At 39.4% G+C, this 22,113-nt stretch overlaps 1 protein-coding gene across 1 annotated transcript; it reads right to left on the bottom strand.

Moving 5' to 3' along the window:
• Positions 1-8,402: 8,402 nt before the first annotated feature.
• On the bottom strand, positions 8,403-21,718 carry LOC106139209 (E3 ubiquitin-protein ligase MARCHF6). Its single transcript, XM_060946491.1, has 11 exons — positions 21,598-21,718; positions 20,425-21,505; positions 19,920-20,171; positions 19,472-19,672; positions 18,895-19,077; positions 18,322-18,450; positions 16,245-16,335; positions 15,460-15,641; positions 13,809-13,993; positions 13,159-13,348; positions 8,403-12,603 (listed from the first exon to the last, which is right to left on the bottom strand). The coding sequence occupies exons 2-11, from the start codon at positions 21,475-21,477 to the stop codon at positions 12,487-12,489; spliced, it is 2,583 nt and encodes an 860-aa protein (XP_060802474.1). The 5' UTR covers positions 21,478-21,505; positions 21,598-21,718; the 3' UTR covers positions 8,403-12,486.
• Positions 21,719-22,113: the final 395 nt, after the last annotated feature.

Raw genomic sequence — 22,113 nt, 5'->3', positions numbered from 1 at the left:
CGTGATTCATAATTGTTATCAACTGCTTCAGATCTGTGTTAGATAAGGTATCAATTATAGATAGGAATAATCCTGTCACCAGATTATTTATATCTGTTGTTGATATAACAATAAAACTTGTGTGAAAAAGTTACATGATAATATCGTCATCGCGTGTAAATTGTACAACTCTGTAGATAGCCCCTACCATTCAGAAACTTGACGTGGTACTAGAATCAATGTTGATAATGGGCCAAAGTGGTGCTAAAGTGAGTCTGGAGAGAAGACCGGAGTGCGTTCTTAATCATAATCTTGGATAGCGCAAGTCAGGTTTTTATACGAAGGGACTCCCCTCCCGCAACCTTCGCGGGGGAATCTTACCCATAATTGATTATGGTTACATATCTAGTTACCTGAATGTTCAGTTTCCACACGATGTTTTCCCATACCTTAAGAGCATCGTATCAAATTAATGAACCTTACTCACAATACGAGTCATTGGTACATATCCGATGGAGGGTTTGAACCCTGTGCCTCCCTGCTCACACTTTCTATACGGGCACCTTAACAATTCGATCACCAACGCTCTAGTTTTTGTGTAGATATTTGATTTACGCTAAAACTTAAAAAAACATCAAACTTCAAAATTTTATTTATTATTACGGGATACTTAATTGTCATATTTTTTGGTTCCACAACATTGGTTGACGTCACATAAATTACTTAAAACTAAGTTCACTGCCGCTTCCAAAAAGCGTCAGTGCAGAAGAAGCGGTAACAAACTGCACCTCAGCTATTTCTTCAACAACATAACTTCCTCTTCATTTCTACAAATTCATCTTAGCAAGGAAAACTAAAAAGGTAGATGCCTTTAATCTAAATGCGACCTTCTATACAGCAAGCTAATGATACAAAAAATAAAATCTTTATCTTACAGTGTTGATGTAATGCTCTCAACAGGATCCATTAGAGCCCCGGGCGGTGTCGCCGCGCCCCGGGTCGTCGGATTATTGCAAGTGCCCAAGTGTAACTTGAGACCAGGCGAAGGATTTTCAAGTGCGCTAAAACCAAACAATCCCTAGTCACCTTTTATTAGGATCTGTAGTCAGTACCCTTTTAGTAGGAATAAACTAGAAATGAATTATGTGCCGTATGTTTCCCGGCCCGTTTAAATCTCTTTTCCGTACATATGTACATATAGTCACGTCTGTACCCTTTGCGGGGTAGACAGAGCTAACAACCTCAAAAAACCGTGGCCTTTCGGTTTTTTAGGTTCAGCTGTTTGGCTAAGATTCAAATAGTGACAGTTTGCTAGCCCATCCCAAGTTTATAAGGCTCTCTTTTCCATGGATTTCGTTAAAAACGACAAAATAAATGCAAAATTCCAATTATTTTTAATCCCGTTACACCCTCACCTCTCTGGTAAGGAACTCGTGATGCATCTTATGACCATGATCCAAGACTTACCCAGTCAGTACGAAGCAACTACCGTCTGATCTCCACAACCTTTGCAAGGGACCCTTACTCATATTGGAACATGGTATAACCTGCACTAGATGAATGTGCCCATTTCATTAATCACACGACATCCTTAGGAAAGAGATGGATTAGTACTGTTCTAAAGCCGGGAACCACACGGCACCGGATGCAGAGTATAAACCAACAGTTGAAATATGATGAGTTTTGTAATAGAAATATAAAAAGTGATATAAGCACAGGATGTTTGTAGAGAAAATTACAGTAAATCCTTTTAGGCGCCGCCGTAATATGAAGAGTGTGTGGATGTACAGCTACGTGGAGTTATGCTCCGTTTAGTACGACTTAGTACTTGATTGATATCCTTCTCATACATACATTGGATGGGATTCTTCTTGTAGGCGATGGACTAGCAACCTGTCACTATTTGAATCTCAATACTATCATTAAGCCATACAGCTGAACGTGGCCTTTCAGTCTTTTCAAGACTATTGCCACTGTCTACCCCGCAAGGGCTATAGACGTAACTATGTGTGTGTAGCATTCAGCGAACTATTTGACACGTACTCGATTATCGACTCAAAAGTACTTACCCAATATATTAAAGCCGAAAAGAAAACAGCGTTGGCTGTGGAAATAGGACAGTAAGTAAGTCGTTTCAATGGAGCATTGAGGGTAAATGGAAGCATAGAGAACCTTTCCTTCTTAGCCGTCAAATGAGGGATTATACACGTAGGGGAACGAATGCTTTAAATAACGAATTAAATACAAAGAATGACTTCTGATGTTGTTTACATTTTGTTCTAGAATACGAAAAATCTCGGTAATTAGGTACCGTGTGGTTCCCGGCACCAATACAAAAAAGAATAGGTCCACTCCATTTCTATCCCATGGATGTCGTAAAAGGCGACTAAGGGATAGGCTTACATACTTGTGATTCTTTTTTTAGGCGATGGGCTAGCAACCTGTCACTATTTGGATCTCAATTCCATCATTAAGCCGAGCAGCTGAATGTGGCCATTCAGTCTTTTCGGGACTATTGGCTCTGTCTACCCCGTAAGGGATATAGACGTGACTATATGTATGTATGTATTAGGTACCGTTACCGGCGGAATTTCGGGAAAACTTATCTGTGATCCCGTTTTTACCTGGTATATTACGGGTCATGGATCATGCCTAATTTCAGTATTCCCAAGTACATTGTTTGTCAGTAAGCTACTCAATAATGCAAAGAAGTCATAGAGGTTTTAGTATTATATAAGTAGTATCAACTTCCCATGTTGGCGATATTCCTAAATAGGGAAATAAGTAAAAGGACTTCTTAAACTTCACGTCGGTCACTTTACAACTACTTATAAAGGAACATCAATACAATAATCGTCGAACTTTTAGGAATAGCGAAATAAACTTAAAGGAAGCAAGGTGATTACGCATAGCGAAATTCTAATCTTGTTTTATTATAAAAACAAGTGCCAGCCTAAATCGGACTCAAAACCTCAGATTCCACCCTTGAAAACGTTGACATCTCTATGCCATACGTGAAAACAGCCAATCACACGACGCTATCAGCCAATAACAGCGAAGAGTCTAAATCGCGCAAGCAAAGATTTCACGGATTGAAGCATTCCCTTTATGGCGGTCAAGCCCGAATCATCGCTCCCACTACAATCATCATCAATATAACTTTGTATCATCAAAACATTGGTTACAACATTGCAAGTAATAAACACCGGTCCAACTGCTCAGTAATCCAACGGTTTTTAAACCGAATTAAACTTTTCCCATGAAATAAGGAACTCTTAACACTGTCAGTGGAATAACGACAGAAAGTAGAGAATTTGAGTAATAAAATGCCGCGTTAACTTTTATCACGTTTAAATTTTGGAGTAAATGTAGAACACTTCTAATTTTAACAAAGAATTCTTAGACAAAGCCACTTTCCATTTTGTGCTTTAATCGAACCATGATCCAATAAAATTAAGGTTATCTGCAAAGGTTGCGGAGGCAAGATGTAAAATGCTTTGTGTAAAAACCTGACATACATTTTTCTAGGTATATTATTATTATTTATGTTTGTCTATGAATAAAACATTAGTGTAATGTTTTTCTTACTTGGTTGACTGGTAGAGAATGCTATAAGCATAAGGGCCACCTATTGTACCTTTGAGGCTCAATATAGTTTTAGATAAAAAAAAAATACCCAATCCAGGGTCGGGGACCTAGGTAGGTACATCACGGGCTCTTCTCCACAGAGGTGGAGACCGGGACTGGTTATAGCTGCAGTATCCAACTATCCCAACAAATAATAAAAATGCGAAAGTAAGTTTATTTGTTTGTTGTCTCTTTCGCGCGTTATCTACAGAACCAATCTTCTTGAAATTAATGGTCTGGAGTAAGACATACCTATGTAAAAGTATATACTACTTGTACTTATACTTCTACTTATTCAACATGGTAAAGTACAGATAGCGCTAAATTCGTTGATTTTAATAGGTGGTTATAAATTCGTGTCTTTTTGTAGGTAGCACTGAATTCGCGCGGGCGAAGCTACTGGTAAAAGTTACAGGTGTACGATTATGAGTACATAAATAAATTAAAATTTCTATGACTAAAGCCTGTTTTGTTTTCATATATAGGTACATAAAAATCACGTCTTTATTCCTTGCAGGGTAGACAGAGCGAACAGTCTTGAAAAGACTAATTGCATGGCCACGATCAGTTGTTTGGCTTAATGATAAAATTGATATTCGAATTCGAAAGAGACAGGCCTTTCGCCGAAAAAAAAGAATCCCAAGATTATAAAAATATCTCTTTGTTGCCTTTTACGACATCCATAGAAGGAATAGAATATATTTTGTTTTCGTCTTGCATTTAAATTTGAAACACAAGCTATATCTGGGTGTTCGCGGGAATAATTACGAACTGTAATAAAACGTTTTATAGGTAAACAGTAATCGACGCCTGGCCGTAAAATAAACGGTCTGAAAGGATTCACAGGCGTTTGTTTTTATTGAACGGCACGGTTCCCTGTGGAGAACGGGATTTCAGTTCAATCAATTATAAGGATTGATTGGTACGGAATACATGTGGAATACAGATGATGCATGTGGTCATAGTCTCTTGTGATTCCAGCACTTAAGACTGGCAAGGCTTTACAAATTAGTAGGTACTCTTAGGTCTCTGTGGAGCAGCGGTAGTGCGCTTTTCTGTGATACCGGAGGTCCCAGGTTCGAATCCCGGCCAGCAGCATGCCCTATGCTGAGAAACGAACTATCTCTGATTGGTCTGGGTATTGGATGTTTATCTACTTATATAAGTATTTATTCTAAAATATAGTATCACTGGCTAAGTATGTCATTATACAAGTCTAGAACTTACTTCGAGGATAACGCAATCTGTATAATCAGTTCCGTATAAAAAATACCACTTAGTTTCGCTTTTTTTCATATGAATCCTACTTACATTTAAATAAAATTTTGCCCAACTAGAGAGAATTAGAGTCTTATAAAGGTTAAACATGAAGGCTATAAATACGTTTACCAAACCATAATGAAAGATTCAAGCTAAGTTATTTTATGTTAGGCTTAGGTTGATAGGGTTACAAGGTCTAACATACCTTAGGAAGTGGCCCTTGGGGTAAGCTTAATTAAATAGGTAACACGAGTTAAAGAACGCAGATATGAAAAATTCTACACTTTGATCGATTCTAATATTTTTGGTAATTTGTTTCTAGATACTCGTAAGCACGTTATCCGTTAAGACCGAAAAACGCAAGCATGAGAATATATTTGCATGTGTATTCCAACATAATCGAGTGCGGGGCTGTGGGAATTTATGAAAAAACAAACGATCGCCACGTGGTTTATTCAGGACGTGACTGGTTTGTACCGGGTGAGTCCACTCGGATTGAATTTTCCAAATTGATTCAGTACTTTTTCCAAGATGACAGTTATCCTCGGTAAGTACTTTTCCATTCGATTTATCTAGAATGTGCAAAATACATTGAAAAATATTCAAGTACATAATTAAAGATAATTTAGATAACAAAGAAGCTTAATAAAGCCTATGTCTTATCTTGCCTATTCTACCTCTTAGAAAGAAAATAAGACATAGATAGACGCTATTTTCGTGATACGCATTCAGTGACAAATGATAAAATACAATGTAATATTTTGATAGAAAAGATATGTAATGCTGTATTTTTATTTTATAACGAGTTTATAACGAATAAACTCAAAATATATTGGATAAGTTAGTAAAAAATACATTCAGAAGTCCTACTACTTTTATTTATTGATATTCCCACGGGATGTATTCATTCGTATTGGACTGCCCCGCGTCATCGCAGAGCATATGAATTCAGACCGCGCACCGCGCAGACCAATATGTCGGGGCCTTGACTTGATGCCTACTTCCAGCTATAATTTATGTCCCACTAGCAATACAACCTAGTTTTGCCCATACCTATTCGAAAGGAAAGCATACGCAATTCTAGAATTTAAAAAAAAAATAAAGCTTTGGTACTTTCTTATATACCTACAATCCTACTTTATACGACGAAATTGCAAACAATTTAGAACAATCGCTAATTTGAAATTTTTTTTTACATTGGACCAATCTTGAATTCGACGCGAGTCTCGCTCTTTCAAACGAAAAGCTATGACAGTTTTGTTTTCTCAATGTAATTTATACTTCATTAGCACAAAGACTACACTACGTACATTCACAATCAGGTTTCTAGCCTTAGACCCGGTTTCCCCTAAAGCGAAAAGGATACCTACGACACGAGATGTGATGTGTTTTTAATAACAAATCAAATTTCGTTACTTCCACATCTCTCTGCTTAGCTTAGGTGGAAATACATCCCTCCCTGTCTTTTCTCCTCTCCGCTTTTGTGGAACTCAGCCCTTATGGGTTAGACCTTCGTAATGCAGCATGTGGACTTGTGGATTATCGGTTTTACTACTGTTACCATCTTTAAAAAAGTCAAAGGATAAAAGATTTAAGAGATTTTTTATATATTCTATTCTCTATAATAAAACATTTTATTCTTTAACCTCAACAACTAACTAAGTTACACATTTAACTAGGTTTAAGAGTGGAATGAAAAACATGCCAATTTCAATAATTAATTTATTTGTTTACAAATTGCTTATTACCTGCGTCTAGAGTCAACTAACTGTCCTGTTTGTTTACAATAAAAATACTTACATGTTGATTTGTAACAATTTTAAATTTACATTAGCATAATTCAGTTAATCGTGGTCTTTTGAAATAAACAGTAATGAAATAAGAATAAATATATATTTGAAAACTTTGGTCATTTCTGACATCAGCTTCAATCCGCCATATAATTTAAAAAAAAGCGTAGTAAAAAAAATATATATGTACGATCGCGTTCATATCTGCAGTCATAGTTTTAAAATTCTTACGGGTTAAAATAGCGTGCACTGTGGTTCCACTAGATACACACACACATGCATATTTAAAAAGAATAAATATTCCATCAAATGAATACGGTCTTTAATACCAATGATTACTAAGTAAAACAGTTTATTATTCTATGACATATAACATAACAAAACAGAAAGAGACGGTAATCAACGATGGCCGAACTGGCCCCGATAATTGTCGATCGAGATAGCGTCGTCTCTCATTATTTGCATAAGATTTGCCTATAGAGGGAAGCCTGCGACTGCCAGACTTATGTCATTTCAATAAGATTGAAAGTTTGTCTGCACACGACCCTAACATAGGTAGTGGTTCCTTTGAAAGTTATTGGGTAGCAATTTTATTACTTCGTGTGTGCAAGTGAGATCTAAGATATATTAGATAATCTCGCTTGCTCACACTCGCTTGTTCTAGTTACTAGCGGATTTAGAAGTTATTAAAAGGAATTTTTGTCTATTAAAAAAAAAAAATATATGTTACTGACAATTTTTAATGTTTCAAGGTGCCATTTGAACTAAGTAACTGACTGACTAACTAACTAACTGATATCTAAGAATTACAATACCCGTGTCTTCAAACACGGAAATCAGCAAGAAATATTAAACAAGAGGGAGCAAAATAAAACATTCAATAATTAAAATTAGTAAATTTTATTGAAACAGTTTACCTATAGTTTTGTTTAGGTACATATTGATGATTATATAAAGGTATACATATACATACAGCATATTACACTAATTTACTTCTCATTTACTTATCTCCTGTTATTAAGGTTACAGCTTAATTATTCGTTTTCATAAAGAAAAGATATTGAAGCTGTATGTAATACTATCTAAGTAGTAGTTTTAATATAAACTGGCAGAACCTTTCACGCACTATATGGACTCGATGCACAGGGTAGTTGTCTTGCACAAATGATATTGTTGGTAATCATCAATCGGATAAATACACCGCACAGTTGGTAACATGGTTTCTTCCAGCACTTGCACATAATGAGCAGCTGTAGCGCGTCCTGCTATCCACATCTGTTCTCCAGGTCCAGCAGCACTCATCCAGCCTCACATATTTACAGATATGCGTCCAGACTCCATATTTGGCACAATATTTTTTTCTTCATACCGAGTTGCATTTCTTCGCCATAAATGAAGCCTACCGTGTTGCGATGACGTAAACGAACTTTTCGTCCGTAAATATCGCTTTGTTCCAGTCAAAATCCAAATACTGCCGAGCAAATTCTAAACGTTTTTGCTTATTTATTTCGGATAAATACGGCTTTCTTGCTGGCTGTCTGTGGAATAGTCCCTCACGGTGCAAACTCGACGAACAGTAACCACTGATGTGTCGAACTGTTCCGCAAATATTCTGGTCGGTATGAAGCCATTATTTTCGTACTGTTCCACCATGGATCTCCGCTGTGTAGCGTGTCGCTGTGTTGATTAGCGGACGACGGCCGCTGCGCGGCGACTTTTTTTACACTACCCTCTTCTCGATGGCGCGCTACCCAACGCTTCACCGCTTGTTGTTTATTGTGTTATTTGTGTGAATGTGTGAGTGACAGCGGTGACTGCAAGCTATAAAGTTTTGCGAACTATGACTGCAATTATGAACGCGACCGTACCTATATACAACTGCAATACGAAATACAACTGTTTAATAAAATAATCAAAATAAAGACTGCAATTACGGTGTGAATATTAAACCTATTAACATTTGAAGTACATACAATACCGAGCAAAAACCTCCTCTTTAAGTGACAGAAAGTCAAAATAATTACAATATTGAGCAGCGTATAATAAATAAATAAAAGTATAAAACTACTTAACAAGTCCAAATGAATTGAATAAACAAAAAAAAAATTTTTCGCACCGATCGCGAACAATATTTCACTGTTTTTAACAGGCCAGATATCGTTCCACGTTGTTTTCATATTAGCTTTATTGTAACTCCGCCAAGATTCCTATCAAACTAATATTTAAATCCTATGAAGAATGTGGCAACCCTCAAGAAATAAGACGTGATTTTATCAAGGATATGAAAAAAAATCAAAGAAGATTAATAAGTTGATAAAGCATTTCATGTTTTATGTAAATAAACATTATTACCTCCTACAGTATTTTGTCTAACTAGTCCACTGAATATTGTTCAGCATTTTCTTAATATTGTCATGTCTTATATCTTGAAGGGCGTTACAATAAACCTTTGCTAATTCAAAGGCAAATGGTTGAAAAAATAATGTTATGTTATATGATTACAGACTAAAAAACATTAGGCAATTTTATCAACGGTAATTTACTTAAACTTGGATGTTATTATTAACATCTGATTTTGCCATATAATTTTTTGATTAGTAATCCTCAATATATATATATTTAGAGAACATTTGGATAATATCTGCACGTTTTTGACAAAAATTGTGCTCATCGCAAAAACTTACTTTTGAATACGCAATAAATTACCATTGATAATTATAATTATACTAAGTCTTTTTTGAAAGAAGTTTGGCAAGCAAAGTTCATACTGTGCGAAGTGCCATCATATACCCCAAAACAAGCCCTTTTTCCGTGGAAGTTAAAAAAATACGCTAAGCTGTAGCTTAACTATGTTATTACACAATAACTTTACATAAAATAGCAGCCGTCCGAAATAAATACGAGGTTATTTCACTGGTAAGATTCAAACAGGGAAGACATTGAAAATATCACAGAATCAAAGCACAGTTTGCGGATAAAAAATAAACTTTAAATGACAAATCACACAGATTGAGATACCTATGTGTTATCTGGTCTTACTGACATTTTGGAAGTTTTAAAATAAAATCAAGAACTTTTTTTTTATCATGACCTGATGGAATCAAACGTGACAATTTGAGATTGTTTAAACCCTATTTACTGCAAAAAAAAATAAGATTGAATTTAATTGTGACTCAGAGACAAGCATATTACGCGGCACAAAAAAATCATGCACGCAAAAGCCACTATTTAAAAATGTAAAATAATTCGAAATTAATTTTCTTGTGATAAACAATCCTTAACCTCGAGACCATTTAAACAACTAGTTAACATTGTGTGTTTTGTCTTTTCATTCGTTGCACTGTTTTATATAAGGCGAATATATTTCAAAAGCATATTGGTGTCCAGCAAACAACGGGCCATTGAAACTTTTGTAAATGATGGAAAGGACGCCCGCGGCTCCGTGCGCGTAATACGCAATAACACCATAATTCCCGATCCCGCGGGAAATCCTCTCTTAGTGTATGTATGTATCTATTTTAGACACTTCTAGGGACTGACATATCGACGCACAACCCAATCCCAGAGTATCGGGTTGTGCGGCATTCAGTCATTCACTTTCTAGACATTTATTCATTTTACATATTAAGATTTCACGGCATGAAGCACTATGTTATATATTAATCATTAACATGAACTACTAAAATACTGTCTTGGAATGGATGGATGATACGTATTTATGCGACCAGGTTTTAAAACCAAGTTTCTTGTTTTCAAATATGTACGTAAACGCTTCAAAGCATTTAACTCGGACGCGTTTTTTTATAAACATTAATAAATAAAATTGACATTTTTTACAGCCATGTTATAGATCATAGTCGTGTGTGTAACTTTTAGAACATCAACTATTTTTTTGCCAAAACTATTGTAAGCTTTGCTTCGCTAACTTTTGGGATTATTTTTTCATAAAATACTTTCAAAGTATTGGTACGCGATTTTACAAGTACGATCCATGCCTAACTGTTTTCCGTATAATAACATCTATGGACGCAAGCGAGAACCCGTATCATAAGAGAAAGAAAGAAACATAGTCAATTGCATATAATTTCCTCGTATTTACTTCAGAGGCCCGTCGAAACAAGAAATGCGTAAATCAAGGTGGTGCATTCTAAAAAGGTTACTTCCGCGTAATATAAATTACACCGAGTTTACTACAAAATAATTGATTGTTATGACTAGCATATTATTTTTCTATGTGAGAACTTCATATTATTGCACCAAGTATGTGTGCAATATAATTTATATTTTTTGATAAAAGGAGCCGTATATAAGACCACAGACATAAATATACAATGTATAAGATACAAGACTGCCCTGGGTTGTGCTTACTTCTTTTTTGTGTAATGTTGCCAGGTCAACATTTAAATTCACTATAGCCGCAAGTTAGGGTCAGGTGAAAGTTTAATATACATACCTATATCATGGCCATTTGTTTAAAGTTTTATTTTGTCCTCAGTCACAGTTAGCCAGTTCTCGTCATAGTCCAGTTAATAATTTCCAAGTTATATTACATCCTATACGTCATTTAAGTTATGAAAAAATATATTACGCGGGAATAACATGTGATGACACAAATATACATATACTTGTAATTTAAATACAAAATGCACACCAATTACTGCTTACATTGTACTTAAATAATATTTTAAAATAACATGTGGCCGATATTAATCTAATATAATGTCCAATCCGGTACAAACATTACGTTTCTCACTCTATCGTCTTTTAAACAATTTTTACAATATTAAAAAAAGAAAAAAATACAATTTCTATCGACAGTTCAACGTTTGGTCTTAGTTTTACGCGTTACAAATTAATTCAAGTTCAGATGGTTGCTAAAATTTTGAATTTATATTCTCCGACATCGACTTCAGAAAAATGTGAACCACGCATCAGATAAGTATATAACATTTAAGCATGCAAATAATTTTCATGTAACTCGGTTCATATTTTCATTTGAAGTCTCTGCTAGCACATTAAAAAGTATTTCTTTATTAAAAAATAACTCTGAATCGGTCCACAGATCTCTACAGCATGTGAGAGTTTTATCACATGTAACAAAATTTAAAGAAAAAAAGAAAATTATAGCATATATTATTCAAATGGTAATTTTGGACTATCGACAAACTCTTTATAAAAAAAACCTGTATATAAAACTCTCACAGTGTATAACTATCATTATACAGTCGTCTCTTCTAATCAGAAAAACTCAATTTTTTAAACTAAATACAGATACATAATATAGAAAAAATATTTTCAAAATAAGACATGTTGGCAACAAATGCGTTGTACTTGAGCCAAAACGACGCACACTATAAAAAATATCTCTGAATTTATATTTTGCCAAACAACTCGGATCGGTGTTTTAGTAATGAAATCGAAATAGTAACTCTCGAAAAAATAGATTATATAGAACCCTCTAATATCTTAGATTAAAAAAATTAACACAAATATTACGTTAGTATTTTATGGTCCTTTTCCGAAAACTAAAATAACCAATGAATGGGCGTGGATAATCGAGAAAAAATTGTTTTATTTTTTATCTTGCTGTAACGCGCCAGTATTAATTTACACGATATAGGACTGTCATTCAAAAATAGAATCATTCCAACGCAACAAATATCAGTCTGACTTCTCGATTATAAAATAAAATCTCACACTCTCTGTTTGAATCGTGCGTTTGACTCGAGTACACGCAAGCTGTAAATAAGTCCACTATGCCGTCGTCTCGCTCGCACAGCTGTAAATAAGAGGTCTATCTATACCGTCGTCTTGTTCACTCGTACGTGTTTCAGTTAGAGGTGACTGCGCTCTGTTTGTGCCGCCGATGGTCGTAGTTGACTAGTCTCTGGCCGACTAAATATTTGTCGTTTTTAATGTGCTCGTATAGTTTGCGGAATTGTCGTATCTGAGAAAGAAACGGGCGATTAGGTTTGGTTCGCGTACATAAAAGTTTTAATAACTCGATGTGGACGAAGTCGTGAGGCCAAGACTAGGAACGGCTTGGCAAGAGATAAAACACAATTTAAAGAAAAATACTTAAAAAAAGGCGGGGTAGGTACACCCTGTTGGACCAGCAGATTTTTCGATTGAACACCGTCTCTTGCGCAGTTTTTCATGCATAACACTAAGACAAGCGGAAAATCTTCTTATAGTGGCCGAGGCCGAAATGTTCCCGTAACAATATTGTGACATTTTTATTGTGTGTACTGGTTTACGTGAGTTCTCTCCTCTTAACGTTACGCAAGATGGAATCCAAAGTCGTGCACGCCAAAGCACGTAGGTATCGGGAAACAGAGAAGTGGGGAGGGAATTTGACGTCAACCAATGTTGTTAAACCATACGTTTTGACAATTATTAAGCGATATGAAGTATCCTATAATGAATAAAAAATTTGAAATTTTGAAATTTGAATACCTGATAAAAGAGTTATCAAATGAATTTGGGCAACATGTCAGTGTACCTGGAAGACGGCGAGCGCACAGAGCAGCGCGCAGAGCAGCAGCGCGGGGTAGACGCGGCGCGCCAGCAGGTTGCGCTGCGCGGGCGCCGCCAGCAGCAGCGGCGCCACGCTGTGCGCCAGCGCGTACGGCACGGCCAGCGCCAGCCCCAGCCAGCACACGATGGGCGCCGCCACTTCCGTCACGATGAATCTGGAAGCCGGCCGGATTCATTTATATCAGACCGCCTTCCGGTGCACAAGTTAAATAAACGGGTAATATACACGAAGTTTTATGATTTAATTTTTATTTGCAATGCACTGAAGGTCGACTAGGCGGGAACTGAGCGGGTACATAAAGTACCTATCACTAAATTTTTTGACTTATTCACGCTTGAAGCAAGAAAATCTAACTTCCATGAAACACAACGGGGGAAGCCGACCGACTTCTTTATAAATACCTCTGAACGTCAAAACTTATTACTTTAACAAGTTATTTTCTTTACGTCGCAATGAGTTTCGAACCCACATTTGTTACCTTTGACACTAATATCTTCGTGTTTATCTTTCTAAATGATTATTTTCATCTTTTCCCTATCAAACGCAAAATATCATCAAAATACATTGTTTACATATATAAATAATCAATTATTAATGTTCCTTCCTCGACTTACTTCAGATCCATCTCTCGAATGCCGTCTCTATACGCCTTCTCGATAGCTCGGCGCATGCTCCAATCCGGGCCCATCATAGTGAGGGCGCACACTATCTTCGTGTACAACACGCCTAACGCCCAGTCTTGCCAGACGAACAGCACTGGCGATTGTTCCAGTGGCACGCGAAGAGGTATCACTAGCACCTGGACAACAAATTGATAAAAAAATATAGAAAACAAAAGTATTTTATTCCATTCATCTTAGTGAGAGCTTTGTTTACAATACGCCTAACGCCTAGTATTAGTTCGTAGTACGTCGTGCAAATTGTCGTTTACCGCAGGAGCAGTCCTTTACCAAGAAAAAAGTGGCCAGGCGACACCAGCGCGCTCGTGTCACAGAGCAGCGCACACAGCACACTAGCTCACTCACCAGCTCCAGCAGCAAGCCGAACAGGAGCGGCACGAGGCCGAGCAGCAGCAGCGCGGCGGCGGCGGCGCGCGCGGCCCGCCGTGCCCAGAGCGCAGCACGCGACACCAGCGCGCTCGTGTCACAGAGCAGCGCACACAGCACACTAGCTCACTCACCAGCTCCAGCAGCAAGCCGAACAGGAGCGGCACGAGGCCGAGCAGCAGCAGCGCGGCGGCGGCGGCGCGCGCGGCCCGCCGTGCCCAGAGCGCAGCACGCGACACCAGCGCGCTCGTGTCACAGAGCAGCGCACACAGCACACTAGCTCACTCACCAGCTCCAGCAGCAAGCCGAACAGGAGCGGCACGAGGCCGAGCAGCAGCAGCGCGGCGGCGGCGGCGCGCGCGGCCCGCCGTGCCCAGAGCGCAGCACGCGACACCAGCGCGCTCGTGTCACAGAGCAGCGCACACAGCACACTAGCTCACTCACCAGCTCCAGCAGCAAGCCGAACAGGAGCGGCACGAGGCCGAGCAGCAGCAGCGCGGCGGCGGCGGCGCGCGCGGCCCGCCGTGCCCAGAGCGCAGCACGCGACACCAGCGCGCTCGTGTCACAGAGCAGCGCACACAGCACACTAGCTCACTCACCAGCTCCAGCAGCAAGCCGAACAGGAGCGGCACGAGGCCGAGCAGCAGCAGCGCGGCGGCGGCGGCGCGCGCGGCCCGCCGTGCCCAGAGCGCAGCACGCGACACCAGCGCGCTCGTGTCACAGAGCAGCGCACACAGCACACTAGCTCACTCACCAGCTCCAGCAGCAAGCCGAACAGGAGCGGCACGAGGCCGAGCAGCAGCAGCGCGGCGGCGGCGGCGCGCGCGGCCCGCCGTGCCCAGAGCGCAGCACGCGACACCAGCGCGCTCGTGTCACAGAGCAGCGCACACAGCACACTAGCTCACTCACCAGCTCCAGCAGCAAGCCGAACAGGAGCGGCACGAGGCCGAGCAGCAGCAGCGCGGCGGCGGCGGCGCGCGCGGCCCGCCGTGCCCAGAGCGCAGCACGCGACACCAGCGCGCTCGTGTCACAGAGCAGCGCACACAGCACACTAGCTCACTCACCAGCTCCAGCAGCAAGCCGAACAGGAGCGGCACGAGGCCGAGCAGCAGCAGCGCGGCGGCGGCGGCGCGCGCGGCCCGCCGTGCCCAGAGCGCAGCACGCGACACCAGCGCGCTCGTGTCACAGAGCAGCGCACACAGCACACTAGCTCACTCACCAGCTCCAGCAGCAAGCCGAACAGGAGCGGCACGAGGCCGAGCAGCAGCAGCGCGGCGGCGGCGGCGCGCGCGGCCCGCCGTGCCCAGAGCGCAGCACGCGACACCAGCGCGCTGCGCCCGCCGCGCGCCCAGCCCGCGCACAGCGACCCGCCGCGCCCCACCGCCCAGCACACGTACATACCTGTGTATACACATTCACATTGTACTTGTACACGTTGACTTTATGTGAACGTAGATGGTCACGACATACATACCACAACCGTCGCTTTTGTTCAAGGACTAAACGCGCCAATTAAGGATGCCATTCATAGAAGTTGAATGCGGCGACTGCGTATATGCTGTGCCATGTCTACGTTCTACTTTAAGCCAGAATCACAACCAACGTACACACATCGCATGATCATAAACGTTTGTGATACCCACGTTTTCGTGTTACCAAATAAAATAACATTTTTTACTAACAATACGAGACATAGACTATAAATTCACACACTTCAACTTTCCGGCCGAAATTCACTTCGCACATAAATTATTGACACCTTTAGAGCCCGGAATCGACATTCAACTTATTTCGATGTGTAGCAACCGCTGGCTATATGTTACAAAACATATACACAAGATACATATGTTACAAGACATAGGCAATGGTTGCTGAATTAGTCAGAAAACGATAGAAACAATCTCATAGTAATAAGGAATTATCGTATGTTCCAAATTCCGAATCCAAAAAAAAAAAAACAATAAATAAAAAGTGACCTGTTTTAAATATTAAAAAAAAACTTACCGCATGCCGCCGTATACAACTCGTGGACGCCTTCCGACGCTTTAGGCAACCAAATAGCCATCACTTTTCTACCGATTGCAACTGGGATCACCTGGGGCAAACAATGAAATATTATGAACTTGTAATCATTGTATAGGTACGAGGATTATTATTTTATTATACTACTAGCTGTAGCCCGCGACTTCGTCCGCCTGGAATAGTTACTTTGGACATTATTGAAGCCCTCAAGGACAAAAAAAATTCCCCGTTTTTAACACATTTCCTATTATTTCTTCGCTCCTAATAGTTGCAGCGTGATGCTATATAGCCTAAAGCCTCGATAAATGGTCTACTCATCGCAAAAAGAATTATTTAATTCGTACCAGTAGTTCCTGAGATTAGTTCATTCAAACAAACAAACAAACTCTTGAGCTTTATTACATTAGTATAGATATCTCGATGCCAACGCCATCTATCGAGCATCGAGACAACTCGTGATAGTTAATAGAAAAAATTAAATTCGGGTGTTTTATTTATGCATAACGATTACGCCGAGATTTATGGACCGATTTACGTGATTCTTTTTTTGTTCGGTAGAGTATACTTTCAAGTTGGTCCCGTTGTTACCTAGTCAGGATCTGATGATGGTATTCCAGGGAAATCAAAGGCAAACCTCAAATTTACAGGCAATTACGTTTTTGACAATTTCATAGATCTGTTAAGTATTTGCGTCTGATAGTCATCATCCCATGTGAATGAGCTGATGATGGAAGGTACAACTCCTCAACGGTTAGGAGTTGAAAGAAAATTCTTACGAAGTTATACGTACATGTGAGGCTATTAGGTTGACCTGATAATAAAAAGTAAATCTCATTAACGTTAAGAATTTAGGTGAAAATGGATGCGGACAAATTTCGTCTCTCTGTTTGTATGGGTAGTGTTAACACAAAATAGGGATTTAAAGGCGTGATGTTATTAATGTTATGCATGTATGTACATAATTATGTATGTTATTATGTATGTTAAAGAGACGACTGAAAGTTGTCATACAAAGTCTTTCTTTTTAAGGATGGGAAATCATCAAATGACCTCTCCCGCTCTGGGTGGAACGGAAGGGAGTGTCAGACTTTTACTGACTAAAACCCACCTCGTTCCTTCAGTTGCCCTTTGCGTTCCGGGGCCACGGTATCTCGTTAGAACTTTCCCGCAGCCCCGGCCAGTTTATCCCGTTTCCCCCCCTTGGGGGTTGACATTTCAAAAATCCCTTCTTAGTGCTCACTTATGTTACTAAAGGAACCTCTGTTCAAAATCTCAGACTCCTCCTATACCGAGCGGTTTCGGCTGTGCGTTAATAAATCAGTCACCCAATCGCACCCCCTAAATCACGATTGGAGGGTAGTTTGAAAAAACTTATAATGTCAAACATATTTACTTGCCTATGTACGTGTTCATGCCAAGTTTCAAGTTTATAAACCCAAGGAATAAGATTTTTCATAGAAACGTTTTTACCCCTTTTCCCCCCCTTGGGGGTTGAATTTCCAAAAATCCTTTCTTAGTGCTCCCCTACATATCCCAAGGAACCTACATTCCAAATTTCAGCTGTCTACGACCAGTAGTTTCGACTGTGCGTTGTCTGTCAGTCAGTCACTCAGTAACGGAAGAGTTTTATATATATAGATTTGACATAATATTTGTAATAAAATCATTTATTTAAATTTAAATAAATAACTATATTTTATTTTTAATGTAGACGATGTGTATTCGTCCACATTTAAGATTTCAAAGATCTTTATTTGTAAATTGACATAAATTGACATCAGGTGAAAATGCTGTAGTGTAGTTTGTACGGTACAGAGCAGTATGTATGGTTACAATTACAAAAAAAGGTACAGTGTATGGTTTAGTCAACATAGGATGCAGGATTAAAAAATCGCTTTCTATTTTTGACAGCGATACCTCCGATCAACGGAATCGATGTGCCAATCTTACAAAAACCAGTGGGCCCGAAATCCACTGAATCATAAATAGCCTCTTTACAAATGTTACTAAAATGCAATTGTCATGTTCTATAATACACAGGTCACAACTACCAACTTACCAAAATGAGTGCGCTCGCCATGACGAGCGAGACGGAAACTAATACCAACAGAGCGGCCAGCCGCAGCGGAAACCACGACACTCGCGCGTACGGCTCAAACCCGGCCGGGCCGTCACGACGCATCAGCGCCTACAATAAAAAAAAATAAAGCCATTTCGGGAAAATAACGTTGGTTTGCGCGGCTGTCTTTGAGTAATTTTGGTGGTTTTGACTTTCGTATCTCTTCAAAGTGTGGTGTGGGTGGGCTGTAATTATAGTGACAACATCGGATCGTAAATTGTTTTTTGAAGATCATAGCGTGAAATTAATAAAATAAGAGTCATATAGGCATATGTCGTACAGTTCGAAAAATTATTTTCAATCAGGATATAGGATTAATTAGTTACATAAATTTATGTCATTAGTCACTAGTGCATGAAGATGTTTTTTTGGTCTAGTTTTATTTCTCTTTAATGTCACTGATTTTCTAAATCATTACCAGCCATTTCTATGTTGATTGTTGAAATAGTATATAATGTATAAATAATTTTTAACTAAAGTTAAGATACCAACTAATAGAACTATACAACTTGCCTGGTGCGCAGCCGCTAGTTGCACGGGTGGGGGCTGCAAAGGCTGAAGAGGTTCATTCCTTGCGGCGCCCAACAAGTACGAGCGGAGCCCGAGCGCGCCCGCCGCCAGCGAGCACCACGCGCGAAGCCCCGCCTTCAGCCACGTGCGGGTGTGCGATTGCTCCAGTAAAGCTGGGAGAATCACCTGTGTATGAAATTTTTAATTAATCATAATACCTGTTTCAGAAACATCTATAGATTATTTGTCATTTTGTGCTATTAACAAACATTTGCACAAAACACGACTACAACAAAAAATGCACCAAAAAGTATTTGGCAACATTCAAGGAAGTATGAATGTTTGGTGTATGTCAATAACTATAATATAAATGTAATGTGTAAGTATAAAAATAACAGTGGAAACTTAATTATTCTGCCACCAGTATATCCACAAACTTCCATCTTAATAATTCTAATTTCTCCCAAGGAAACATTTCCTTTTAAAATAAACTTATTATCTTATTCATGAAAAAATTTACCTACTTATCTCAAGCCACTTAGCTTATCATTTCAAGAGTAAATTTTTTTTCATTACTCACTTGGAGTAGAAGCAACTCCAAACTAAGTTCATTGACCGGCGCCTCCGTATGGACAGCAACAGCATACGGCAGGAATCCTGGGATAACATACTTTATGACTCGAATCGGCAGCCATAACATGAAGAGTACAGCTGTACCAAATATCATGGCGGACAGTATGAGTCGGCGGATGTGACACCAGACAGACAGGTGGATCATTTCCTGAAATTGATTCGGTGAAATTAATTGATGAATATCTGACAAATGATGTGAGAGTTGTTTCAAATAATTTCAAACAATACAAGTAGTTCTTTTTAAAGAAAAATGGTAAGTAAAACAGTTGTACAGTTTTCTGTTGTGTTCCTTTGACCAAAACAGATAAGCAGTAAATTTTGGATGAAATATCTGTTAGCTTGTAAGATATATTGATTAAAAATTAATTGAATATAGTAAATCTAATCAAAATTACCTGTACAGGACTGAAATCTGGATCATTCAAGTTTTTCAAGAACCATAACACTCCTGGCCTCAAGACCTCTCTCAACAATAGTATAAACGAAGCAAAATAGTACACATAGACCATTCCAACAAGCCAATGTATGAACATAAGTGTCCAGGGTGCCGCTTGGAGACTTGCTTCTCGGTCTTTGAGAGTGGCATCAAACATTGAAAGTGAACAGAGGTCCAGCCACCATCCACAGACAAGGGGTATCACACCAATCTGAAAAATAAATCAATAATGTTTGAATATGTTTTTTGTAAGTAAACAAATATGACTTTCACATTAACAATAGTCATATTGGTGGTCATATGAGGGACCAAAAAGGATATAGTTTGCATTAAGTTTGTCATAGAATAAGTGTGGCATGGAATAAATTCTTGTCCTTCAAAAATACAAATATAAGGAATCAATACCCAATTATTTTTTTAAACACTAAGGACTTTATGCTCATCTCATTTAAAAAAACACTCACCTCAACGACAGAAAGAAGGGCCACTTTCACAACCACATAACAGAATCCTAGGGCTTTCTTAGCACTTCTTAGGCGCAACAGTGAAGCAATGCCATGGAACACCACCAGAATAGCTCCCACCAACACGTAACCTGCAAGTGCAGTAAGAGGGCCAGCAAACGGACCTTCAGCATTCAACCCTGCTACAGCTGCCCCAATTCTCCCAATATGGTATGGGCAAAATGCAAACACAACAATGAATAGTGTGTTTAATGACACAACCCAGAAGACATGCTCCAGAAAAACCATAGAGCCATCTAAGCCTAATAGTCTAGCCCAGGTCAACTCCTCAGCGGCTGCTCGGTCCCATTCCATGGGATTCCAATTAGCTTCATCACCAACTAGAAGATCATCAACATCGTCAACAATCCCTTCTTCTCGACCTCCAACATCCTCAGCTTGCTCATCCAATCTGTCATTATTATTATCTGGCAATGGTATGTCTTCTTGTGCTGGGGCTGGCAACACTTCTCTTTCCATCCAGTCTGGTCCTCCTCCATGCATAATTTGCTCTCTCAGCCAAACAAGACCGATAAAGGAAAACAGTGTGCACGTCACAACAAAGCAACCAGAGAAAACATCTTTAGCCAGATTCTCAGCTGACACAATGTCAAAGGGCAGGGAAATCACTGGATCTAGAGATCCTGAGAAAAGGCAGCGGTAGGTCCTACAGGCTGTAAGAGGAACGATCCCGAGCCACGCGAGAGCCACCAAGGTATAATGCAACCAATCTTTCACAGCTGATGCCACCGATGTCACAAGTCCTCCCACTACATCGCGAATAGGCAACCTCCTGGGCATGTCCGGAGAATAAATTGGCATAAACGAGAATCGGTGGCCGCACAACTCGCAAATCTCCTTCCGAGAGTACCTCATCCACTGTACTAAACATTCCTGATGGATCCATTTGATCGAGCCCGTACAAATGCAAGGATGGAACAGTGGTCTGTCGGAGGATGCCTCCGACCTACAAAACCGGCAGAAATCCGCGCCGGACGCGTCAGAATCCATCATTATCTTCAATCCAGTTTGACTGTGCAATCTGCGGAAGTTGAACACAAGTGTTATTATAGTTAACAAAGAGAAACGAATTTATTTATCACAACTGCGAGACCAAACACTAAACACACACACCTTGATAAGAATTATTTGAATTTAAGGAAATACAATCGATTTACTTAAAATATTGCGATAATTTTCTTATTTTGTTTGCTAACCACACGAAAAATTACGACAGGGTTGCCATAAAACAGTACTAAAAAGAACTGACGGAATTTGATTTTCATACTACCAATTAGCAATTTTTCGCTCTGCTGAGCTAAGGTACCTTCTTTCTTAGTAATTTTTGGTAATTTTAACTTCTACAAAATAAAGAAGCTGAAGCGGGCACCGTGCCTTCATTGCCAATCCTTTACATTTATATTTCTGTGTGCTAAGCGCAGTCTTTTGTACGCCTAAAACCTCACCTCCAAATTAATTTATATAAATAAATTTGCACCTCAAATTATTAATTATTACATAAATATTTTGCCAGATATGGCGAATAATGTTGGTTAATATTAATTTATTTATTGTTTGCTTTAGTACAATTTCTTTGTAGTGCACTCCACTCAGTGAACAAACTTCAATGTCGAAGTCACACAATGACGC

This window comes from Amyelois transitella, chromosome 11 (assembly GCF_032362555.1).
Source record: "Amyelois transitella isolate CPQ chromosome 11, ilAmyTran1.1, whole genome shotgun sequence".
NCBI lineage: Eukaryota > Metazoa > Arthropoda > Insecta > Lepidoptera > Pyralidae > Amyelois > Amyelois transitella.
Note: the sequence above shows the minus strand (reverse complement) of the source record. Positions and strands in the feature narration are given on the sequence as shown.